The following is a 22,069-nucleotide window of genomic DNA, read 5'->3' as shown; positions in this document are numbered from 1 at the left end:
TTGGAGGAGCTTACTCTCCTAAAGGCGAGAGAGTCGCCTAAGCTGGCACCTGCAGTGGAGTGTGAAGGAGCCACAGTAGGTACAGCGGAGGTAGCCTTTGATCGGAGACTCAGAGGCTACGTAGGATTTCCCCAGGTGGACAAGTGTGGAAGAGGGAACCCCGAGAGTTAACACAGAGGAATGAATTGGCAGCCATCAGTTTCTCCTTTAAATCTGAAACTCTCAGACAGGCATGTTTCTGTGTTTGTTTCATTAGCCGGTCTCTGCAAAAAGCCGTGTTGCCTCATGCTAGATGGTCAAGAATACAAGTGACTGTGTGCTTTCCATACACTTGTGACTGGGAGTGGGGGCTGCTGAGTGATTCTAGCCTGTGTAGTGATTGTGCGAATGTTAGAATGTATGGCAGCTGCATTCTTAGGGATTTATGCTAAGAGCCAAAGTAAATAGGAGAACACCCAGCAAGAGTAAACTGTTGCCAGGCAGCGATTTTGTGATGACCCACAAATCAGCATCTGATGTATTGCAGGTAGGTTGGAAGAGGGGAGGGGTCAAAGGGAACAGGATATTTTAGGGCAGGAGAGCCAGAGGGCACTCAAGTTTCCTTTCTAGGGGCAAGGAAGCATGTATGGTAGTGGTGATCTTGTAAGAGTCTAAGTGTCTATCTCTGTCCTTGCAATAAGAAGTCTTTGTAAAGAGAAGAGGTAGGAATATAAACCCTACCTGACTATAAGAGCATTGTCACTGTGGCTCCATATGGCAATTAATGCTCTTGGCTGGCCCATTTGGTGTTCACTGTTTAGTATTGATTTCATACATAAAGCTGGTCTTTTTGCTGGTCAGGGTTTCAGAGTATTCAGCCCCTCTCACATCCTGAGGGCTGACCGAGAAAACAGCAATGGATTTGATGGTGCAAATGTTCACAGACATGTGCCCCAGCATGTTTGTGCGGAGCTTCCGCTAAAAGGGTCGGGAGCTCCCTGGAGTCAAGACCAGACTTGGCTTAGGGAGTTCTGGCTGCCTTTACTGGAGGGAAAAAATGAAAGCCAGAAACAAGCAGGGGCTGCCTGAAGATTGCGTCCCCACTCCCACTCGCACCCTTAGAAGTTGGGAAATGGGCATGTTGTCTCCAGGGGTTGGGCCTGTAAGTCATTGCACAGGCCCAAGCTTGCCTCTGACACCTCCCGGGGCACCTTGTTTCTTGGTATGGTCTGAAAATCAGGAAGAGCCGACTCAGCACTTCCTGGGAAACAAGCAATTTCTTTCTCCTCCCCTAATGAAGCCCCGGGGCAGACATGTCCAGGAGCTGTGCAGACCCACCTGAGGGCAGAGTTTGGTGCTAGGTGTTTTCCCATGGATGTTTATGAAGAGTTACATGGACAGTGCAGAAATTGGGACATCTTCTTGTTATTCTTCACTGACTGCTTTATGAATGTATACTTTTTATTGACCCATAACATACAGCTCTTTCTTGATTTTGATGCACATTTCCATTTTGAAAAACCAAATGACTTAATCTCCCAGTGACTTGATTTGCCTGCACAGAAGATGATTCTTAAAATTTGTGGCCAAAAGGATTTTGATGGCTTCTGAAAAGGGAAACAAATCAAAAACTGTTTTCCCTCTGGAACCCAAAACTCCTTCAGTCCCTTGAATATTATAAATGGTTCTGCAAATATAGTAAGTCCTCACTTAATGTCATCAGTAGGTTCTTAGAAACCTATTGTTATATTATAATGTTATTACATTGATGAGGAAAATAATAATGCGTCATAAAAAAATTTTTTTCTCATTAATGTTATCACAAAATGACATTGAAAGAGGACCTGGTGTATATTGTTTCTTTTAAAGTTGACGTTTCCAAGAACCTACCGATGATGTTACATGAGGACTTACTGTACTACATTTCATTGATCTGTCATGTATGTTAAACCAGAATTGTCAATTTAAAACCTCAAACTTCGATGGATACTTGCCATGATCATCATTAGTTCTATAGCTGTCCTCAAGAACTAGGAACAAGAGACAGAAGAATTGCATGAACTTTGTGGCATAACATTTTGTGCCTTGTGTTCCCAGGATCATCCTGTCCCATACCTTTCCTCACCACTGACCTTTCTGCTCAGTGTTCTTAGCAGCTATTTGAACCTTAGATCTGGGGAGAGGGTGGCTAGATGAGGTGACAACCTTGCTTCTCAGAGATGAAAGCTGCCAGTTGCCCTGGCATGGATTTGACCCCTGCTTTGGGTGGGCCTACTGTACTATGACGTAGGATGTGACCACAGTGTGCCCACAGTGTCATCCCATCTGGGATCCTCAGAGCATGGAGAGCACTTTGGCCCTTGCAGAGATTGCACTGTAAGGGCAGAACCAAAAATAGATGAATTTTTAATTGCAGAGCTTAGCCTACACATACCGTGCCAGGAACACAGCAGAAAAGAATGATTAAATTCAGAGATTGCCAAATCCCAGTGTAGATATGAAGACCTTGTTTCCAAAGAGGCGCAAGGTAGTGATTTTCACTGTTAATGTTGGAATGATGGTCAAGGACCCCCAGAAAGAGCTGTTGTTTTTTAGTCTTTCCTTTTGGTAACTCATTTTGCTGCTTTTTCCTCCCAGTTTCCCCGAAACTTAATTAATGGATGGAGTTTTCACCAGGACCAGACTGTGGGCTGTTGAGTGGGTTGGCCTCAGAAGCCATCAGGGAGTAGATGGACATTGCAAGGGAAAGGGCCAATCATTTATGGTTACCCCAGGCTTGCTTTAGTGAAGACCCTCTTTTATGAGTAAAATAACAGTGGCTTTGATCAGGCGATCTGTGGCTTGGACAGCAGGCCTTTCTTTGGTCCTGTGTGTCCCTGAGATGTACATGTGAAGGTGTTCAAGAAAAAAGCCAGTATCTGGAGCTAAGAATGGCTGAGATTTTCTCAGGTCCTTCTCTGCTCATTTGCTTTTTGGCAACAGTGCAGGTGGCAGTCATGTAGGGCTTTCTGCTTTGCTCACGTAGTTCTGTTTCTGGGACATTGAGTGCATCTCTGTGATTGCAGGGAGAGCTCCCTGACACCTGGGCTGGAAGGGAGAAGGGGAGTTGTGAAGGCAAACCTGATATTCCCTTCTGCACCATACTCAGAGTCTGAATTGGCCCCAAAAGTTTTTCTATCAAAGCCAGCCCGTCCAACTTTCCCTTCATCTGTAACAATTGTCACAGGGTGCTTAAGATGTTCTGGACATGGAGGATACGAAGAAGAAGGTGTGGTTCTCACTCTGAAGGCGTTTGCAGTCAGAAATAAAAGAGCTTTAGACTTAAAATTCTTAAATGAGTCTAGTCCAACTTTCTACCCCTTAGGAATCCTTGCTTTATGTCTCTGATAGGAGGTCATTTATTTTTTACTTGAACGCTTCCAGAGAACAGCAGCTCACTACTGGGCATACCATAATCCTAAAAAATGTAGTTAGGCGAGTTTTCCTTATGTTGAATCAAAATCTGCCTCTCTTTAACTCCCTACGTGTAGTCATAGCTCTGCCCTCTGTAACCACACTGTCTTAGTCCATTTTGTGTTGCAATAACAAAATATCTGAGACAGGAATTTATACAGAAAAGTGGTAGATTTAGCTCTCAGTTCTGCAGGCTGGGACATTCCAGAAGCACGAGGCCAGCATCTGCTCACGAGGAAGCAAAACCCAGGGGGTGTGTCCCGCTTTATAACATCCCACTCTCAAGGGAGCTGATCCATTCCCTGGAGAACTAATCTAGTCTCACAAGAGCAAGAACTCACTCAAGCCATTCCTGAGGGGGCCACCCCCATGACTCAGACACCTCCCACTAGGCCCCACCTCTCACACCACCCTGGGGATCAGCTTTCAACATGAGATTTGGACAAACTACATCCATGACACATTAATCTTTCTTTACCATTACAGCTGTCATTTATCACAGGAAATAAAGGCCCTTGCCCTTCCCCTCTCCGTACCTTCTAAGCACATAGCTGTATACCAATTCCGGATTGTTTCAGCCTTTGAGATAGTGAACTACACCATGATAGGGATCCTGAAGTTGTCTTTTACAATGTGCACAGGGAAGTTCTTTTACGGAAAGGAAAGAACCCATGATCAGGTATAGTTTATTGGTATCCAAGTCTCTCTTTAGGATTATACATTTAAAGATTAATTAATTAGTCAGGGCACAATTCTAGGGCAGTAAGAGCTATTTCTACCCTCGAGGAGTTAACAGCCAAATCAGACACACAAAATGCATGTGCACATCAGAATTCCAGTGAGGTAAATAAAGCAGATAAAAATACTATAAAATCAGATCCGGGGAAGGTTCCTGTGGGTGGTGCAGTTAAGGAAGGCTTCCTAGCTGTCCTGGGCTTAAAGGATGAGCACCATTGTCATGGTGGACACCTCAAGGGTTTGTGGTACTTTCAGCTTCCTTAGTGACCAGGGGATGCCCTGTGGTCTTGAAGGGGACTTTTCCTGTGGCATGCCCACCTGTCTGAAAACAAAGGCCACCTTTGATAGATAAAATTACCATAGAAATGGTGGTGGGTTTTGGAGATATCTCCTTTGAAAACAAAATTGAAAGGAAGGAATGTAACGTGTGGCAAAACTGTGAACAGGATTTAGGACATGCTGTTCTCTGTGCTGCCACATTACCAACAACTGATAGTGTCTTCGGAAGAAGCAGAAAGGCCTTGTTGAAATGAGGGGACCGTGGAAGAACCAACCCTGGTATAAGGAGGCCCTTGGGAAAATAACATGGTACCAAAAGGAGCCGTGGTGTTCTCGGCTCAGGCTGTTTGGCTGTTGCTAAGCAGGAGCCCCAGCACTCTCTAGCCCCCAGACTGGCCTCCTCTCAGATATGTGGTGGCTCCATTGTAACCTCCGGGGCCACTGACCACAGTGTCTCTCTTTTGTTTTACATTTTTGGTTCCACAGCTCCTATGGCTCTACTGGCTTCAGTTTTTCTCCCTGGTTCTTGTGCCCTGCCACCCCTCGGCATGAATGCCCCCGTCCTTGGCCCTCCAGTCCCTTGTTGGTCTCCCTAAGTTGTCTCCACGTCGTGACTTCTTCTGTCTTCTTTGTGCTGATGACACCATGGCCATTTTCCTGACTTTCAGACCTGCATCTCCACCTGCTAACTGGAAATCTTTGCCAATATGCGCTGCAGGTTCCTCAAACTTGGTTTCTCCAAAATCAGACTGGTTTTCTTTCTTAGACAAAGCTGTTTCACTTGTAATCATTTATCTTGGTCAACTCTCATCACTGCATCTTCAAGCCCGACTGTCTATGTTGTCTTTGCTTTCTCTCTCTCTTACTGTTCAGACCAAGTCACCCAGACCTGCTGAATCTGCTCTTTAGTCTCTTCAGAATTTGTCCTTTTAGTTGTCATAGTTCATGCCCTTGTCATCTGGTCATCTCTCGTTGAGCTATCTACATTAGTTTCTTAGCTGAACTTGTATTCTCCTACCTTCTCTCCCCATCTCCACCTTCCAACCTTTTCCTTTAGTTTTATCTCTTTGAAAACTCTGATAAGGTCATGCTGCCCATCTGCTTATAACCCTCCCCTCCCCAGTGCCTTCCACCTCACATAATCCTGCCTTGCCCACAAAGTCAAGTCCTTCCTTTTGTCCCTGGCTCCTGCCACTTCTGCCTTGCCCTCATGCCTGGACCACCTGCCCTGTCGAAGGCACGCACTCACTTTCAGCCGTGTCTTCTGCATAGAATGCCAAAGCCCTTTGACCTTTTCTTTTCTGCCTGGCAAATATCTGTTCATTCTTCAAGACTCATTTTAAATTGTACTTTCTCTGTAATCTTTTTAAAAGAAACTTCTCCTCACCCCTGCAAAATTAATTACTTTATCTCTAGGCTGTCACTGCATTTCACCATCATTCCCCTTACCACATTGCAGTGTAGAAGTGTATGTGTCTGGGTACAGGCCAGCTTAGACTCTCAGCTCCTAAGGGCCAGGAATAGCCTTCCTTATTTCTGTATCCTTGGCACCCGGAAGAGTATCTGACACATTAAGTGAACAATGAATATCTGTTAGGATGATTTTTATAGGAATCTTGTCAGGAACTTTTCTGATCTGGGCAACTGGGGTTCAGAAAAGAGGGTGCCTGGCTCCTGGTGACATCACTCTCCTGTGGAGAACATTGAAAACGTGACTCTGGTCTCTTGGTGCCCAGCGAGGGGTGCTAGTGCTCTGAACCCCTCGACTCTCCCCTTCTGATTCCAACTTCAGCAGCAGCCCTGTGTTTGTGGGACTCTCACCCAGTCATACCTTTTCTCCTACATTGTGTTACTCAACAATACAGTGGGATTTATTGATACCTATTTCAAAAGCATACTGTTATATTAGATTCCTGTTACAACAGTTTTAGTGTGCTGTAGATTTAAGCCTCCTCCAGTTAAAGTTTTTGATTTAATGAAATACAAAAAATAATAGTTTTGATCCCTTATCTACCAATTCCTGCATATAAAGGGGTTTTCTAGGCCGGGTGCGGTGGCTCACGCCTGTAATCCTAGCACTCTGGGAGGCCAAAGCGGGAGGATCACTTGAGCTCAGGTGTTCGAGTCCAGCCTGAGCAAGAGCGAGACCCAGTCTCTACTAAAAATAGAAAGAAATTATCTGGAAAACTAAAAATATATATAGAAAAAAATTAGTCAGGCATGGTGGCACATGCCTGTAGTCCCAGCTACTCAGGAGGCTGAGGCAGAAGGATTGCTTGAGCCCAGGAGTTTGAGGTTGCTATGAGCTAGGCTGATGCCACGGCACTCTAGCCTGGACAACAGAGCGAGACTCTGTCTCAAAAAAAAGGGGGGGGGGTAGGTTTCTATGATATATTTGTTTACAATTAGGTACAAATTCATTAATCTTTTATATAGATAACTTAAAGACAGAGGGGTAAACACACTGAGTAATGAAGCTTTTCTTTGAGTGGATTTTATTAATATGTTCCTTTGGGGACAGAGTGAGTCTCTGGAAAGAGCACTGTACTTGCTGTCTGGAAATTTGGGTTCTAGTCATAGTCCTCTAGTTTTTTTGTACGTTCATATTTTCCTTATGTTAACTGGGAATAATCATAATAGCTATAAATTGCGTACAAAATAGAAGAGGTTTAAGTTATGTTTAGATTCACCCCTTTCTAATATCGGTACAGAGGGACTTTTACAAGGTGACATCAGATGGTCCAGCCAGACTTGTGAGCCTGTAATTTTCGGGATCATAATGTAGCCCATAGAGGGTAGATGAAGGAGTGAAATTGATTACATGATTTGGTAGACATGAAACACGAGATGCAGAAAGGTTGCATTGAAGATACAGCCTTTACACTTGGAATGTCTATGAATCAGTCTAAGCCACCTGCGTGCATGTCAAAAGTCCCATTGTAATGCCAGTTCTTCCTTTTAGTTTGAAAAAGAACTTCAGAGAATTTCAGAAGCCTATGAGAGTCTGGTCAAGTCCACCACCAAACGTGAGTCGCTGGACAAGGCGATGAGAAACAAACTGGAAGGCGAGATTAGAAGACTTCATGATTTCAACAGAGACCTCCGAGGCACGCCAAGTTCTATTCATGTTTTCTCTGCCCCAAACTACCCTTGTAGCTAACAGTATGACTTTGGGGCCAGGTTGCTTTGCTGCCGGTGCTATTCTACCTGTGTTAGATAATATTGGAAATTCCAACCATCTGGGATGGGGAGAGGTACTCAAAGAGCAGAACTGTTCTTTTCTGCCTTGTAAGTTATAGCATTGAGCCTTAGAAGTGACAATTATACATGAGTCCATGGGAGCAAGGGAGTCTGTGCAGCTCCTTCTTGCTTTAAAAGTACTTAGCAGTGACTCACGACTGTTTGAAAAGACCAGTGTTGGATGCACAGCACTTTCTGCATCAGGCTGAATCATTTGGTGGCACTGTTTGAAAGGCAGCACTTAACGCTTGGTGGGTGTAGCACAGAAAACAGAGCTGGACATATGTTCCTCTTGGGGAAAAAAAAACCCCACAGTTGTGTAAAGAGTAGACATATATACTCGCTGAAAGATAGGAGCCACCTGCTACCGGACCTGGGCAGCCTCCAGTGTGCACGATGGTTTAACCTGTAACATTTTACTTGGCTTTCAGCCAGGCCATTTTTCAGTTGCCTCATGTGCCAAAACACTCAAATGTACTGATACCCCCCCACCGCCCCCCCCAGCTACATCTCACCTGTTCTGTTATCACAAATCCTTTTCTGTTGGGTGTCATATACATCCAATAAATATTTGTTGTGCTGGATTATTTAATGGAATAAATGAAGATTTACCAAGTAGGTTGAGTAAACATAGAACTCACCATGTACCATCTTTATCCATTAGGCCATTTTGACCTTTTTTTTGGTATTTATTTTTAGCTTTTTGATTCCAAGATAACAGATAGCTGTCACTGCCTAAATATAGAGCTGATGGTCAGGGTTAGGCTAGGGCTGGGTTTGAGGCCAAGGAGACTAACCCGCTTTGTGAGGATGTCAAGTCAGAGGTGTGGGGCCTTGGAGACAGAGAGGCAGCTGTCCCTATTGGCATTAGATTGCATGAAGACACAGTGTGGCATCTGACAGCTTTGCTTTTGGTATTTTGGAACGTTAGTTCTTGTTCTTCCCCGAGTTGTTCGGTTTTGGGCTCCTGCCTGAGCATCTCTTCATACCCACCCCTTGGCACCCATTCCATTTCTTGTTTGGATGACAACTTAAATCCGTATGCATTTCTTTCTAATCGCTTCCTCTTTATTCGTAGATCGACTGGAGACTGCCAACAGGCAGCTGTCCAGCAGGGCCTATGACGGGCACGAAGACAAAGCTGCCGAGGGGCATCATGCTCCCCAGAGTGAGTCTCCACACTTGTTTGTCCCAGAGTGGGTATGTCTGAAAACCGGGGCCTCAGGGAAGACTCATGTTAGTTTTACGGAGGTGTTGTGCTGTTTGCCTTTTGTTTGTTAATTTAGCATACAACCTGTTGGCCTCACATGAGGCCCTCCTAGGCCTGCCAGAGACAAAGCTGCAGTTGGTACATGCTGTTTTAGTAATGTTGATTCGGTTCTTCTGACCTATAGTTCCTTGGTGTCTCTCTGTAATATCCCAAAGAGTAGCAACATTACAGCATTTCCTGGGGCGTGCTCCTTCAAATAGTCAACGCCCTGTTTCTCCAGGAAAGGGAAGGGGGATTTGGTTCTCTCTTGGCAGGTTTTGTGCCGTGCAGGTTGTGGACTTCTAGACTGGCGGCCCCTTGCCAGTGTGCAAGCCTTCTAACCGATTGCATTATGTATCTCCATGGGTGATGCTCATTTCCAAAAGCCACTGAGCCTATTTCAGCCAGGAATAATGGACAGTGGCTTTGTAAGCCTCAACTTACTGGGAGAACATTTTATGCATTTTACCAGAGACAAATGATAGAATCAAATGGGTTTTGAGAAACCAATGGTCAAGGTTTGAATTCCCACAAATTCATTGCACAAGACAGAAATTTAAAAATCCAATAAAAAAATGTTTTTAAGCTATCTAGAATATTGAATTCATGCCTGTGGCATAATTCTCAAAAATATTATGAGTAGTGCTCACAAAGTAAAGACAATTCAAAATAACAAAATAATGTATTCATGCACTGGCCATCTGTCTCATGGTGGTGGTATTCTGATGAGTGGGCCCCTCAGTGCAGCCCTACATTTTAAAAACTGGAACATAATTGGTTAAATTTTCTAATTCCCAGTGCTGTTTGGTTGGATTTAACCCCCTATGTTTCCCTGCAATTTACTCATAATTGCATTTCAGTTATTAGTCCAAGCTTCATTTTTTAAGTTCTGTTTTTGGCAAATGGACACTAATACTGTCTAGAGTGTTTGGCTCAGATTCCTTTGTCATCTTCTAGTAGGTGATTGGCATGTGTTCCAGATTCACATAAAAAGCTATATCAGAAATTTGAATTACTTGCTTTTCTAACAAAACAGATCTCTTCTTATGGATGCAGTAAATTTACCATCTCATCTGAGCTTACATCTGACAGAGGGGTCATCTGTACTGTTTGCATTTAGGATCATGGCACATTCCTTCTGGGTGACCACATGCCTAGGTGTAGAGTAAGTGTTTTCGGCAGGTATGTCAGCAATGCCAGTTCTGTACATTCCACGATACTCTGCCTTCTTGTCAGGGGACATAATTTGATCACTTAGTTCAGGGAAAAATGCAAAGCAGTCATTTTCACCTGAAGGGCTTTTATTCTGGCCTCCCAGCCCAGGCTGGTCCTGATGAATAGTAGGGTTTGGTGTTGTGTGAGCTCAGAAATCTTCCTGAAGACTTTAACCTTCTAGCTCAAAGCTGAAACATCAATAATCAGGCAAAGAGGCCCTTCTAGCTTTACAGGGAATGATTTGTTCTGTACAAACATGCTCCACTGTGTTCCAAAGCCACAAACAAGAGAGACTAGAGGCATTTTTCAACTGCTTAGAGGTATCTCAGTACTGATGTGTAATGTAATTAAATCTAGGCAGGGCATTGAAGAAAGTTTAGTAATGGTGAAATCTAATCAATTTTCCTAATCTTTACGGGACACTTTGTGCCTTCTTCACAGGTTTATAATTATTTGCAATAATTTTTTTCTCTCCTGCTGTGGCCAAGGGATGGACTCAAGATGTTATTTCAAATTCATTGGTATTTTTCTTAGTGAGTTGTAAGAACTCTTTGAATATTAAGTAAATGCACATGTCCCACACCATATATGTTGCAGATGTTTTTTCCAGTTGTTTTTAATCTTTGATTTTGGTGTCTTTATCTTACAAAAGATGTTTTTAAGTAACCATATTTATGCCTTGTAGCTTTTATGTCATGCTTAGAAATACTTTTTTACTTCCCAAGATTATAATACTATTCACCAGTTTTCTTCAAATACGATTTCATTGTTTACAAGGTTTATATTTCGGAAGCTGGACTGGGAGGCAGAGTAAAAGAAAAATTCATAAGGGCCTAACCTAGAGGCAAGGAGACTAGTTAGCAGGTATTTCAGTACAGTGTCTGGGCAGGAGATGTAGAGGTCTTGAACTAAGACAGTAGAAGGCAGTGATGAAGAATAGAGGGACAGGCAAGCAAGTGATGAATTAGTAGGGCTTAGGGACCACTTGAATTATGGTGGTAAGAGAAAGGGATGTGATTAGAGCTGCTAGATGGATGGTCACCCTTTACCGATAAGATGCAGGAGGAGCAGGTTGGAATTGTAATGAGTTAAGTTCTGAGCGTGCTGAGTCAGCTTCCACTGTGGTCCGTAGCTCAGTGAGCAGATATAACAGTAGGTGCAGAGATCCCCAGAAGGCTAGGTGGGTGGCTCTCTCTGTCAGGCTTTCATTTTAGCATGTGCATACAGAATGGCAGGCATGAATTACTACCTCTTTTCATAGTTATTAATGTGTTCCATTATCATGTATTCATTCAGAAACCCTATTATTAGAATAAATTTCAAACCCTAATGATCACAATTATAAATATTACTCACTCAAAAGGAGCCATCCTTTTCAAACGAGTCTTTGGGGATTCTAGTACTTGGTTAAGAGAAAGGCAAGACAGCATGGCGATAGTAGTGACATCTCTGGATAATACATAACAAGGAGCTAAGACTAGGCTGTGAAGCTCCTGCCAGCCACCTTGGCAACGGGAAAGTCGGGGAAAGAGGAAAGTAGAGAATAACACTCAGCTTTTTTGCTAGGTGTTCACATTGAAGCTAGAAGTCCGAGTCTAAGAACACTCAAGCAACTCTTGCAGTACGAGGGGTAGGTGGGTCTTGAAAGCTGTCGCAGTTAATGGAGGGAGGAGGTCCTTCCTGGCTAGATTTTTAGATTTTCCTTCTGCCCAGGGTAGTTTTCTTTTAAAAACAGAACTGTGCTGGTGGGACTGCAAACTAGCACAACCTCTGTGGAAAGTAATATGGAGATACCTCAAAGAGCTACAAGTAGAACTACCATTTGATCCTGCAATCCCATTACTGGGCATCTACACAAAGGAAAAAAAGATATCTGTACTAGAATGTTTATAGCAGCACAATTCACAATTACAAAGATGTGGAAACAACCCAAGTGCCCATCAATACGTGAGTGGATTAGTAAAATATGGTATATGTGTACCATGGAGTTCTACTCAGCCACAAAAAACAATGGTGATCTAGCACCTCTTGTATTATCCTGGATAGAGCTGGAGCCCATTCTACTAAGTGAAGTATCACAAGAATGGAAAAACAAGCACCACATGTACTCACCATCAAATTGGTACTAACTGACTTAACTGACCAACACTTAAGTGCACATATAGTAGTAACATTCATGGGGTGTGGGGCAGGTGTGAGTGGGGAGGAGGGGATGGGTATGTACACACCTAATGGGTGCAGTGCACACCATCTGAGGGATGGACATACTTTAAGCTCTGACTCGAGTGGGGCAAAGGCAATGTATGTAACGTAAGTATTTGTACCCTCGTGATATGCTGAAACAAAAAAAAATTAAAAATTAGAAAAAAAAACGAACTGTGTTCTTAAGTTGGAGCCTGATGAAGGCCTTGGTGGACTGCCTGGGTAGTTACCACTTGGTTCTAAAGATTGAAATGGACGTTAAACAGGTCTATTGTGTTCTTCCCAGTCAGGAGTTTCATCTGTATTAAAAATCTTGGGGAATTAAGTGCTTAGAAGTTTGATGACCTTGAGGAAATTTTTCTCCCTGTCACCTCATAGTTTTATGCCATTCTCTTTGTAAGAATTCAGCATTGTGTTTGTTCATATATTTTCTGGTCTTTCTTGTTTGTTTTTTCAAATGTTTTTATAGCTTATAGGATGATCATGTCAAAGCCAAATTACTCCTGAAAACCAGGGACTCTAGCCAACTCCTATTTGGTCTGGCTGTGAGAAAATGAGGCTTCTTTGCCCTTTAACTTAACTGAGGTTCCTGTTTTTCTGATTCATTTATTTATCTTACACGCGCACACACACACACTCACACACACACACACACACACACACACACACACAGAGGTAGGTTAATGTCTGCTGAAGGCAGAGAAAGCCCCTGAGAATGTCTCTTATCATTCTTAGCAGTGTCTTCTCAGTAAAACTTTTTAAAAACTATTTCTTTCTGAAAATTGATAACTCTGCAGAACTCACATCAGCTTTAGGCCAGAAAGCCAAAAATAAAATATTAGATGTGAGGAAACTAGACTGGTAAAGATGAAATTTCATTTTATTGGAGTTTTTAAATAGATGTGTCAGAGCCTTGTTATGCTCTTGGATGGAGTGGGAGCTGATTAGCTCTGACATGTATGTGTTATTCCAGGAGAAAACCAAATCATGTTGAAAGGATACACAAGAACTTCACTCCACCTCTTTGGGATTTTGTAGGCACTCCAGGTTCAGCGTATCTGGTTAAACTTAAGTTTATGTAGGTTAGATTCTGGCTGTTAAATGGTGTGCCTGTCTAAGAAAAAAAGATTTCTTGGGTGTTCAGGGATGTGTTTAAAACAACATATTTATGAGTAATGGGTGTAAATGAGTCAGAATTGTATGGATTTGATTTCCCTCAAAATTCTTACAGGTTTAAAAGTTAACAGAAAAAATGTGTGGGACCACACTTTTTTAAAAATAACAATAATTTGCCATTTTCAGTGTATCTTGTAATCATCATCTTATCTTGAATCTTACTTTAGATGCTTTAGAACATAAAAGAGACTAAAATAATTGCCCCAAATCCCTTTGGTTTTTGTGTTTCTACGTCTTGTGTGACCCACGGAGTAGAAATTACAATGACATAAACATTTATTCTGTTGACCCACTTAGAGCACAAGGAGATTATTCTGAATCCTCATTGGGTTTCATTACATCAAATGTTGTGGCTTTCTGTCAGGCGTCATTAGGAAGGAAGACTAGATGTTGTCACACACGGGTGCGCGGGTTTACCTCCCCTGTGGGCCTCGCAGTGCGTGTAGCTCCTCCTGACCCTGGGCTCCCCAGTGCGCAGCTCCTGTTGGCAGCACTTGCTCTGCATCCTGTATGGTCATGATTGTTCGCGTGACTCTCTCCCCTGGAGATGGGAGAACCATAGGCATCCTTTACTGGTATTCATCCCACCCCCACAACACACCTTGCATCTTTATGTGCCTGGCACTCGCTAAATGTTTATTGAGAGAATGAATAAAAGTAGAAAGTCCTAGTAACAATGGACTTGAAATTAGCCTTATTCAGCCTCAATGTCAGAATGTTCTTTTTAACTCCATGTCTCCAGTGATGTTTCGAGATACCCCAGGTTATCCTTTGTTATTGCAAGGCATTAGGTCAACTTATTAAATGAACTACTATCAGAATAGAAGCAATTTAAAAATACCTGAATTTCTTTTTTTTTTTTTTGCCTTCCTTCTTCCCTCCTTCCTTTTTTCAAGTAGAAGAATATCCGGATAAAGAAAATCTTTCGTTATTAGAAACAGTAGGATTTCTCAAGAAAGTTGACATTAATTAATTAGTATAGTCCATGTTTGGATCCCTTAACTCCTTCTCCTTGATTCTGTGTATATTGGAGGTGAGAATTGGCTGTGGTATATAGAGGTTTTTGTAGCAGCTGGCCAGGTGCTCACACTGACCAGTCCCTAGACCAGGGTTGGACACCACACATCAGTGCCATGGGCACTGATGGGAAGGAGCTGTCCAAGAAGCCTGCCAAGGTGACATCATTGTGATCAAGAAATTTATCTTGCCCTAAATTAACTGATCCTCCTTTAAAGATAACCTTTATATTTAATAAGACTTTTATGCAATTCCAAAAATTATAATTTTTATAGGTAGAGGCTCCAGCAAATAGTCTTGGATCAGCTGCAACCTCTTCTAATTCCTGATTATCTCATTAACATGCTTAGCGACCTGAAGTTAGATGCTTAATCTGCCTGCACCTCCATTTCCTTTAAAGAAATAAAAGAATAAATCTCCTACTTTAGCCAACAGAGCTGATAGATAACCAGTGATAGGAAATGTGAGGAAGAGTTTATAAAATACATTTATTCTGCAACACTTCTCCCTGCCTTCTTGCATCTATTTTAGCGCTCACCTTCTCTGGAAGGACCTGCCAACTTTCAGGGTAGGGGAATGGGCTGTGTTCCCAAAGAATGCCTGTGTGGTTTACTGAGCCTGGCTGAATTTGGAAAGCAGAGCATGTGAGTGCTTAAGCCCACTTGATCAGCCTTGACAGGCAGTGCTGAGATACTCCAAGCCTGCATGACAACCAGAAGCACACACAGTCTAGTCTGCAGGGCATCTGTTTATGTTCAATCAAATCTTCTCCCCGAGTGTGAAAATTAGTGTTACTCAGTTTAGGCTCAAATTAGGCTTTGATTTGCCGTGCTTAAAGAATGGAGCTGATTGAAGAACTGTCTCTTGGTCATGTGTTGATGTCTGGTCTAACAACTGAACATGGGTTATGATTTTCACATTGTTGGTTTTAAAATTATTTATTTGCTTGGCTTTCCTGTTATAAGGCTGAAAAATCAAGCACATTAAACTTTTCTACAGTCCACATTCCTTTCACTGCATAGCTAGATAAATGAAAGGAGTAAACAAACTGACAATCTTACTGAAACCCATTTGCATTTTACGTGGCATCGGGGAACCCTCACAAGTCAGAACCAGGATATCCACGTTCGGGCCTCAGCTTAAATGGCAGTTGCTTAGGGAAGACTTCCCGAGATCGGGGTGGGGAACCTGCAGCCTTGGGCCCACATGTGGACTTCGGGATCCTTTTGGCTGAATCCAAATTTTACAGAACAAATCCTTTTAATAAAGCACCGTGTGCTTTTTCCTTTATAAATAGTCATCACAACTGTAAATAAGTAACTGTTTGGATAATCATTTTCTGTCTTCCCCCACTAAATGGTACATACCGTAAGGAGAGAGGCTCTGTCGTCATCCTCACATTGTAGTCCCAACTCATTGCATTTCCAGAACCTGACACGGTGCCTGGCACCTAGAGGCATTTAATAAATATTTGCTGGACATTGAATGAAATAATGATCATTCTCATTTATTCAAACAAACAGTTACAGGCTACCTACTATGAACTAGCTGTGTTCTAGGCCACAAGTCAGCAAACTCTTTCTGTTAAGGGCCAGATGGTAAATATTTCAGGCTTTGAGGGCTGCAACTACTCAGCGCTGTCCCTGTAGCCCAAAAGCCACAATAGATGATCCATAAACAAATGGGCTTGGCCATTTCCCAATAAAACCTTATTTACAAAAACAGGCTGCAGGCTGGATTTGGCCTTCAGGTCGTACTTTGCTGAACTCAGTTCCAGGCACTAGTCATGCAAGGGGAAGAAGAAGGAACTCCAACAAAAGGAGAAACTATTGAAGGAGGATGCAAAATAAAGAACTTCAAAAGTGTTCCCTAGATCTTACTTTGTAAATTGCTTTAATTTATAAATTAAGATATAATTATTTTCTTTCTTAATCCCATATTGAGGGAGCATGATTATTATCATTTTAGAAAAACTGAGAAAACTGAGACACACAGAAATGCAGTCACAGATCTTAGTTACCCAGTGAAGATTCAGAATTAGCTAATGATGGAGCCAGAGCTGGGCAAGACTAGCCCTGTGCTTAGCCATGATGGCTAATCGCCTGGATAGCGAGTTCTTGGGGCTGCCTCTCTCAGTGGTGCCATGAATTCCTACCATTAAGAGATGAGGTCTGCAGATCTGGATATCAGGTTTGGACAGTACCGTAAAGGTACTTACAAGTCTGGTTACCAGCAATGTATGCATCCTCTGAACCACAGCCCAGTAAGTGGCCATCTGATGGCTGCTATGCGTGACCGTGTCTTCCAAGGCTTCGGATCTGCTGGTTAGAAGTTTCTCCCCAGGTGGAGTTGAGGGTCTGCTCCCTGGTTTCTATCTTTCAGGTTCTGGTCAGGCCAGCCTGGGTGTGATCATTTAACAATTGTAACAGCTGCCAACGCTAATGGAGCATTACTGTGAGCCAAGCACTATGCTAGCTTCTGTAGGTACATTGTCTCTTTTAATCCTCAAGACCACACTTGCGGGCAGGTATTGCAGGTATTTTACACATGAGGTCACTGAGGCACAAGAGGTAAGTGGAGCAGACAGGTTTTGAAGCCAGGACATAACAGTTTCTGGAGCCCAAACCCATACGAAACTGCCATGGGGAAGCTCCCTTCTGTGGACCGGAGGAGCAGATGTTGGAATGTGAGAGGTTACAGTGTTGGATTCCCAGTGATTTTAGAGCTTGTTAGTGTAGCATCCACTTTTTACAAAGAAGAAACTGCAAACAAGAGGGATCAAGTGTTTAATGGCTAAGCCATGACTATTAATAGGATTGAGATGTCCTTTATCTTATTTTTCCCTTTCCAAAAGGGCAACTCTGTCTGCTCTGGGGTTGACTGAAGATTTCACATTTTTACCCCGAGAAGACTCCCGGATGGTAAATGAACAAAATTCTTACTCTAGAAGTCTTATTTGCTTGCAAATTATTTAGCCCAGTACTGTGATTTAATACTAATGTACTCAGATCCTCTGAAGTGAGTTCCAGTGACTGGAATTATTAATAACATTCTGTGCGTCTGACTTCCACATCTATCTTTGAACTAGAGCCAATTATAATAAAAGGCCTTGTTTGATAATCCAGTATACCCTCTTCAGTTACCACCCCCCCAGATTTATTTTGTTGAGATCAGAATAGAGCTTAGAGTCTAAAAAAAAAAGTTTTCTCAAAATGCCTGTGAAATCAAACTTTTTATTCTCTGGATGATAAAAATAAAATATGCAGAATACAGTGAGTAACTCTGTGGTGTGGTTTCTTACAATTAGTTTTTGAAACTATTTTTAGTTCACGAATTATAGTGAGAGCCTACAGCTGTATCTTAATGGAATCAGAGAACTTTGAGGGGATGAAGTGTTTAAGTCCAGAAAATTTGGTCTTAGACCATTAAAAATAAGCTTGCATCTGTTACTAATTTTCTTTTTGCTTACAAAGACTGTGGTTTGATAGAAAGAAGAGGAAAAAAAGGATCTATTCAAAGCATGTTACAAAAATGACAATGGGGAGGGGTTGCAGAGGTGAAAGGAAGGGAGAAAATAGAATTGCAGGCAACACATTTCTCCTCCCTGATAGATCCTAGTATAAAACACTTCTTGCCCCAGTTATAAAAATTTCCCCAGCATAAACTTCTATCTTTGGCATAGGCTTTGGTGTTAAGCCATATCTGCCATTCAAAGGGGCCATTTAAAAAAGTTTTATATATTACATATTATAGTAATGCTTTAATTAATGCCTTAATTATTAAATGTTATGTGTATACCTTATTAAAATACAGGTATACACATATCATATTATATATACCTATATTTGTTTTAATCGAGATATTATTTACATATAATGAAACTTACACATTTATCTGTACAGTTTGATGAAATGTAACAATCATCACAATCAAGATATAAACCTTATATAGCCGGCATGGCTCTCCCTCTCCTGTGTGAGTGAGCTGGCTCTCCCCCAGCATCTGTCTGCTTGTGTTCACACTGTAGTACCTGCAGATCATTGCTGTTTACATAATATTATGTCCAGATTCTATGGTGGTTTTCTGTGTGAGGAGCCAAATAGTCTGGTAGGGTCTTACTCTGTCGTACCTGAAATTAGGTTTATCTTTTTATATTAAAAAAGAGAGATGGCAATAAAGCACTTCTGTTGTGGTTATAGAAAGCTTAAGTCTTCAGGTTTGGTTGATAATTGATTCATGAATATGTGTATAGTCAACACCAAACGCCCTGTGCATCCTGTATTTATGTGGCATTATTCATTTGTCATTATGCTGTCAGTAGTGATGTAGAAGTAGCAGTACATTCTTATTTCAAGTAAAACCGAATAAAGTAGAAGGTTGAACAGTACATTTGGAAGCTGAGCCAGATGAATGAGTGTCTAGTCAATCAATCAAGTTTGCAGACAACATATGTAATAAACTTAGGTGGTAAGAAAAAAACCTGTGAATTATGCCTAAATGTGTAAGCACAATTTCTAGAAATAAAATACAATATGAAGAATGACTAGCTTAGAGAAAATTACATTTAAGAGACCTTTCACAGGTATTCAAATAAATGTTTTACCGAATCATATCTGATATCTTTTGATGCTTCAAATTCATGGTGGAGACCGAATATCAAAAAGCAATAGATAAATCCTATAAAATAACAAAAATAGAATAAGTATGTTAAGACCAAAATGTGTTGTTTTCCTAATTAAACCAGTAGAAGATTTTGTGGTTAGGCTTTATGATTTCCCTGTAATAAGTATTCGAAAACTATTTTAAAGAGTGAGTTTGAATTTGATCATGTATCAACAGCATCCTCTTATTCAATAAGCTGTTGCCTAAACTTGTGCTATCTCTTCACATATCAAACACTTCAGTTATCTTATATCCTTAAAATCCTGCAAAGACGGAAGGGTTTAAACACACTGTGAAGTAAGCCCCGTAGGAAAGAGTAGACAGACACACATCAGACGCTGGACCCGGAGTACAAGGCAGATACAATAAGGACTCCATAGAGAACTAGCTACTTGCCACCCTCCCCTGCAGAAAAGGTAGTGGGGGGAGAGGCCTGTAGCCTTTAGGGTGGGCCTTGAAAATCAATTAGTATTTTAGAGGAATTTTGCTGCATAGTACTGTGTAAATGGGAAAAGTTTTATTTTTCTTTAAGACTTGAGGAACAAAGTTTGAATAAATCTATCACACTTCAGGCTTTACTTCATTTTCCCATAATGAGCCATCTATCCAAAAGATTTCTTCCCCACATCTTAATAACAGCCATTTCCATGAATCTTTGTCTCTTTTGTGATGACTGAACCAGTGGCTTTCCAACTCAACTCTTGTTCAAAAAGAAAGCTTACTTGGAAGCCGTATTTGTGAAATGCACTACAGCTGAAGAGGTGTCTGGCTGAGACATCTTCAGAACTCCCTTCCTTCCTGCTTACCCTACTGTCCCTTCTGTCCGCTCCCCGCCCCCCTTCCTTCTCTCTTTCCCAGGGCTCTGCAGAACAGAGTTTGGTTTGAACTACTGTTCTTAGTTTTCCTTATTACAGAAGTCATTGAAAAACACGTCACTGTCTCAGCCATTTAAAACAAGCCCTGTGTTTGTTGATAGACCTACTTAACCGCCCACGCACAACCTATGTCTCCAGTTGCCTGGCGGAACCATGGCCATCTGCACCGCAGTACAGGGGCAGCACAGAGCTGAAGACCCTTCCCTGAAATAACAAGGTTCCTTACCCAAAAAACCTGATCAGCAGATTTTAAAAAGACAACAAAAAAACCAGTTGCTCCTAAGGTTAGCATTGTATTATTCCTTTTTAAAAATTATTATGGGTACATGGTAGTTGTCTGTCTTTATAGGGTACATGTGACGTTTTGAACGGGCATACCATGTGAGTTAATCAAATCAGGGTAACTGGGGTATCCATCACCTCAGGCATTTAACATTTCTTTGTGTTAGGAACATTCCAATTTCACTCTTCTAGTTATTTTAAAGTATATCCTAACCTATTGTTGATTATAGTAATTTTGTTGTGCTGTCATTTATTGTTCATTCTAACTAGCTAATTATATTTTTGCACCTATTAACCATTCCCACTCTATCTCCCACTCCCCACTACCCTTCCCGGCCTCAGTAACCATCTTGTACTCTCGGTCTCCATGAGATGAATTGTTGTAGTATTTAGCTCCCACATATGAGTGAGAACGTGCAAGATTTGTCTTTCTGTGCTTGGCTTATTTCACCTAACATGATGTTCTCCAGTTCCATCCATGTTGTTGCAAATGGCAGGATTTCATTCTTTTTGTGGCTATGTAATATACCATTGTGTATATGGCCAACAATTGCTTTATCCATTCATCCATTGATGGACACTTAGGTTGATTCCAAATCTTGGCTATTGTGAATAGTGCTGCAGTAAACATGGGAGTGCAGATATCTTTTCACTGTACTGAATTACTTTTCAATTCGGGAATTAATGTGTAGCTTTAAAAAGTAGATCATCTTTCATGTTGTTTTGCATCAAGTAAGCCTCATGTGAATAGATCACTCTTATGTGATGTAAACAGTGCTCTTTTTGGATTATATTTTGTTGGTCTCTTTCTGGGTTCATCAGTTTGACTCCCAAATTGGGGTGAGGAGGTGTGGGCAGATGTTAAGAAGGGGCCCCTGAGTGTGGAATATCTTTGAGGCAGAATGAATCTAAATAGCTTTGTAGATAGTGAAATAAATGAAATACCTTCCTTTTGTTTTTCCACTCCCACAACTTCAGGGAAAAGAAATTAAGAAATTACTTTTGGTGTCAACAAGGACTTTGATGTCTCTTGGAATAGAATTCTCTCCAACATATGTTGAATATTATAAGATACAGTGCCAGGGAACTTGGGGGTGAGGGGTCCTTGAGGAAGAAGAACCAGGAGGGGAAATATTAGTAGAGGATAATGTGGCAGGCAATTATTTGGACATCTTCTAATAAGAGGAGTTTATTTTAGCAACACTTTGGAGAAGTTTCTAGTTGCTACAATTGATACCATTGGTGCTGATCAGCATCATTCTAAACAGGAGAAAGGGATTAGAAGTATAAAGAAAAAAGAGAGAGTGTCCTAGTGATCTTTTCATTACAAAAAGAAAAATCCACTTGAGCTAGCTTAAGCACAAGTAAGAGGACTGTGTATTGAGTATGTGTAATCGTGTACTGGAGCCCACATGCAGGTAGTGCAGGCTGGTCTCCCAGGGGTTAGGGGCCAGGCCTGAAAAATCTGTGAGGATCGGGTATAGTCTGTGTTTGTCTGCGTGGATCTGTTTCCCTCTCTCTTGCTTGCCATAGTTTCTCTTCCACCTTTCTATATGCATCTGCTTGGTTCTTTGTTCTCTACAGTGTGGCTTTCTGTTTCTCCCCACCACATGCCACAGTCTGGCTGCCCAGCCTGAGCTACGTTGCCCATTTGTGCCAGTATCACCACATCTCCCAGGTTTCCACTTTACAATTCCCAAAT

General features: G+C 41.7%; 1 protein-coding gene across 1 annotated transcript in view; it reads left to right on the top strand.

Moving 5' to 3' along the window:
- The window catches only part of AMOTL1 (angiomotin like 1), an 89,066-nt gene that overhangs the window by 41,131 nt on the left and 25,866 nt on the right, over nt 1-22,069 (top strand). Inside the window, exons 5-6 of the mRNA XM_069469051.1 lie at nt 7,412-7,556; nt 8,768-8,857. Coding sequence (XP_069325152.1) covers nt 7,412-7,556; nt 8,768-8,857 — 235 coding nt within the window. The remainder of the gene's footprint in view (nt 1-7,411; nt 7,557-8,767; nt 8,858-22,069) is intronic.

The sequence above is a fragment of the Eulemur rufifrons genome, chromosome 6 (assembly GCF_041146395.1).
Source record: "Eulemur rufifrons isolate Redbay chromosome 6, OSU_ERuf_1, whole genome shotgun sequence".
NCBI lineage: Eukaryota > Metazoa > Chordata > Mammalia > Primates > Lemuridae > Eulemur > Eulemur rufifrons.
The sequence above is the reverse complement of the archived record's forward strand: the minus strand, read 5'-3'. Positions and strand labels throughout refer to the sequence as shown.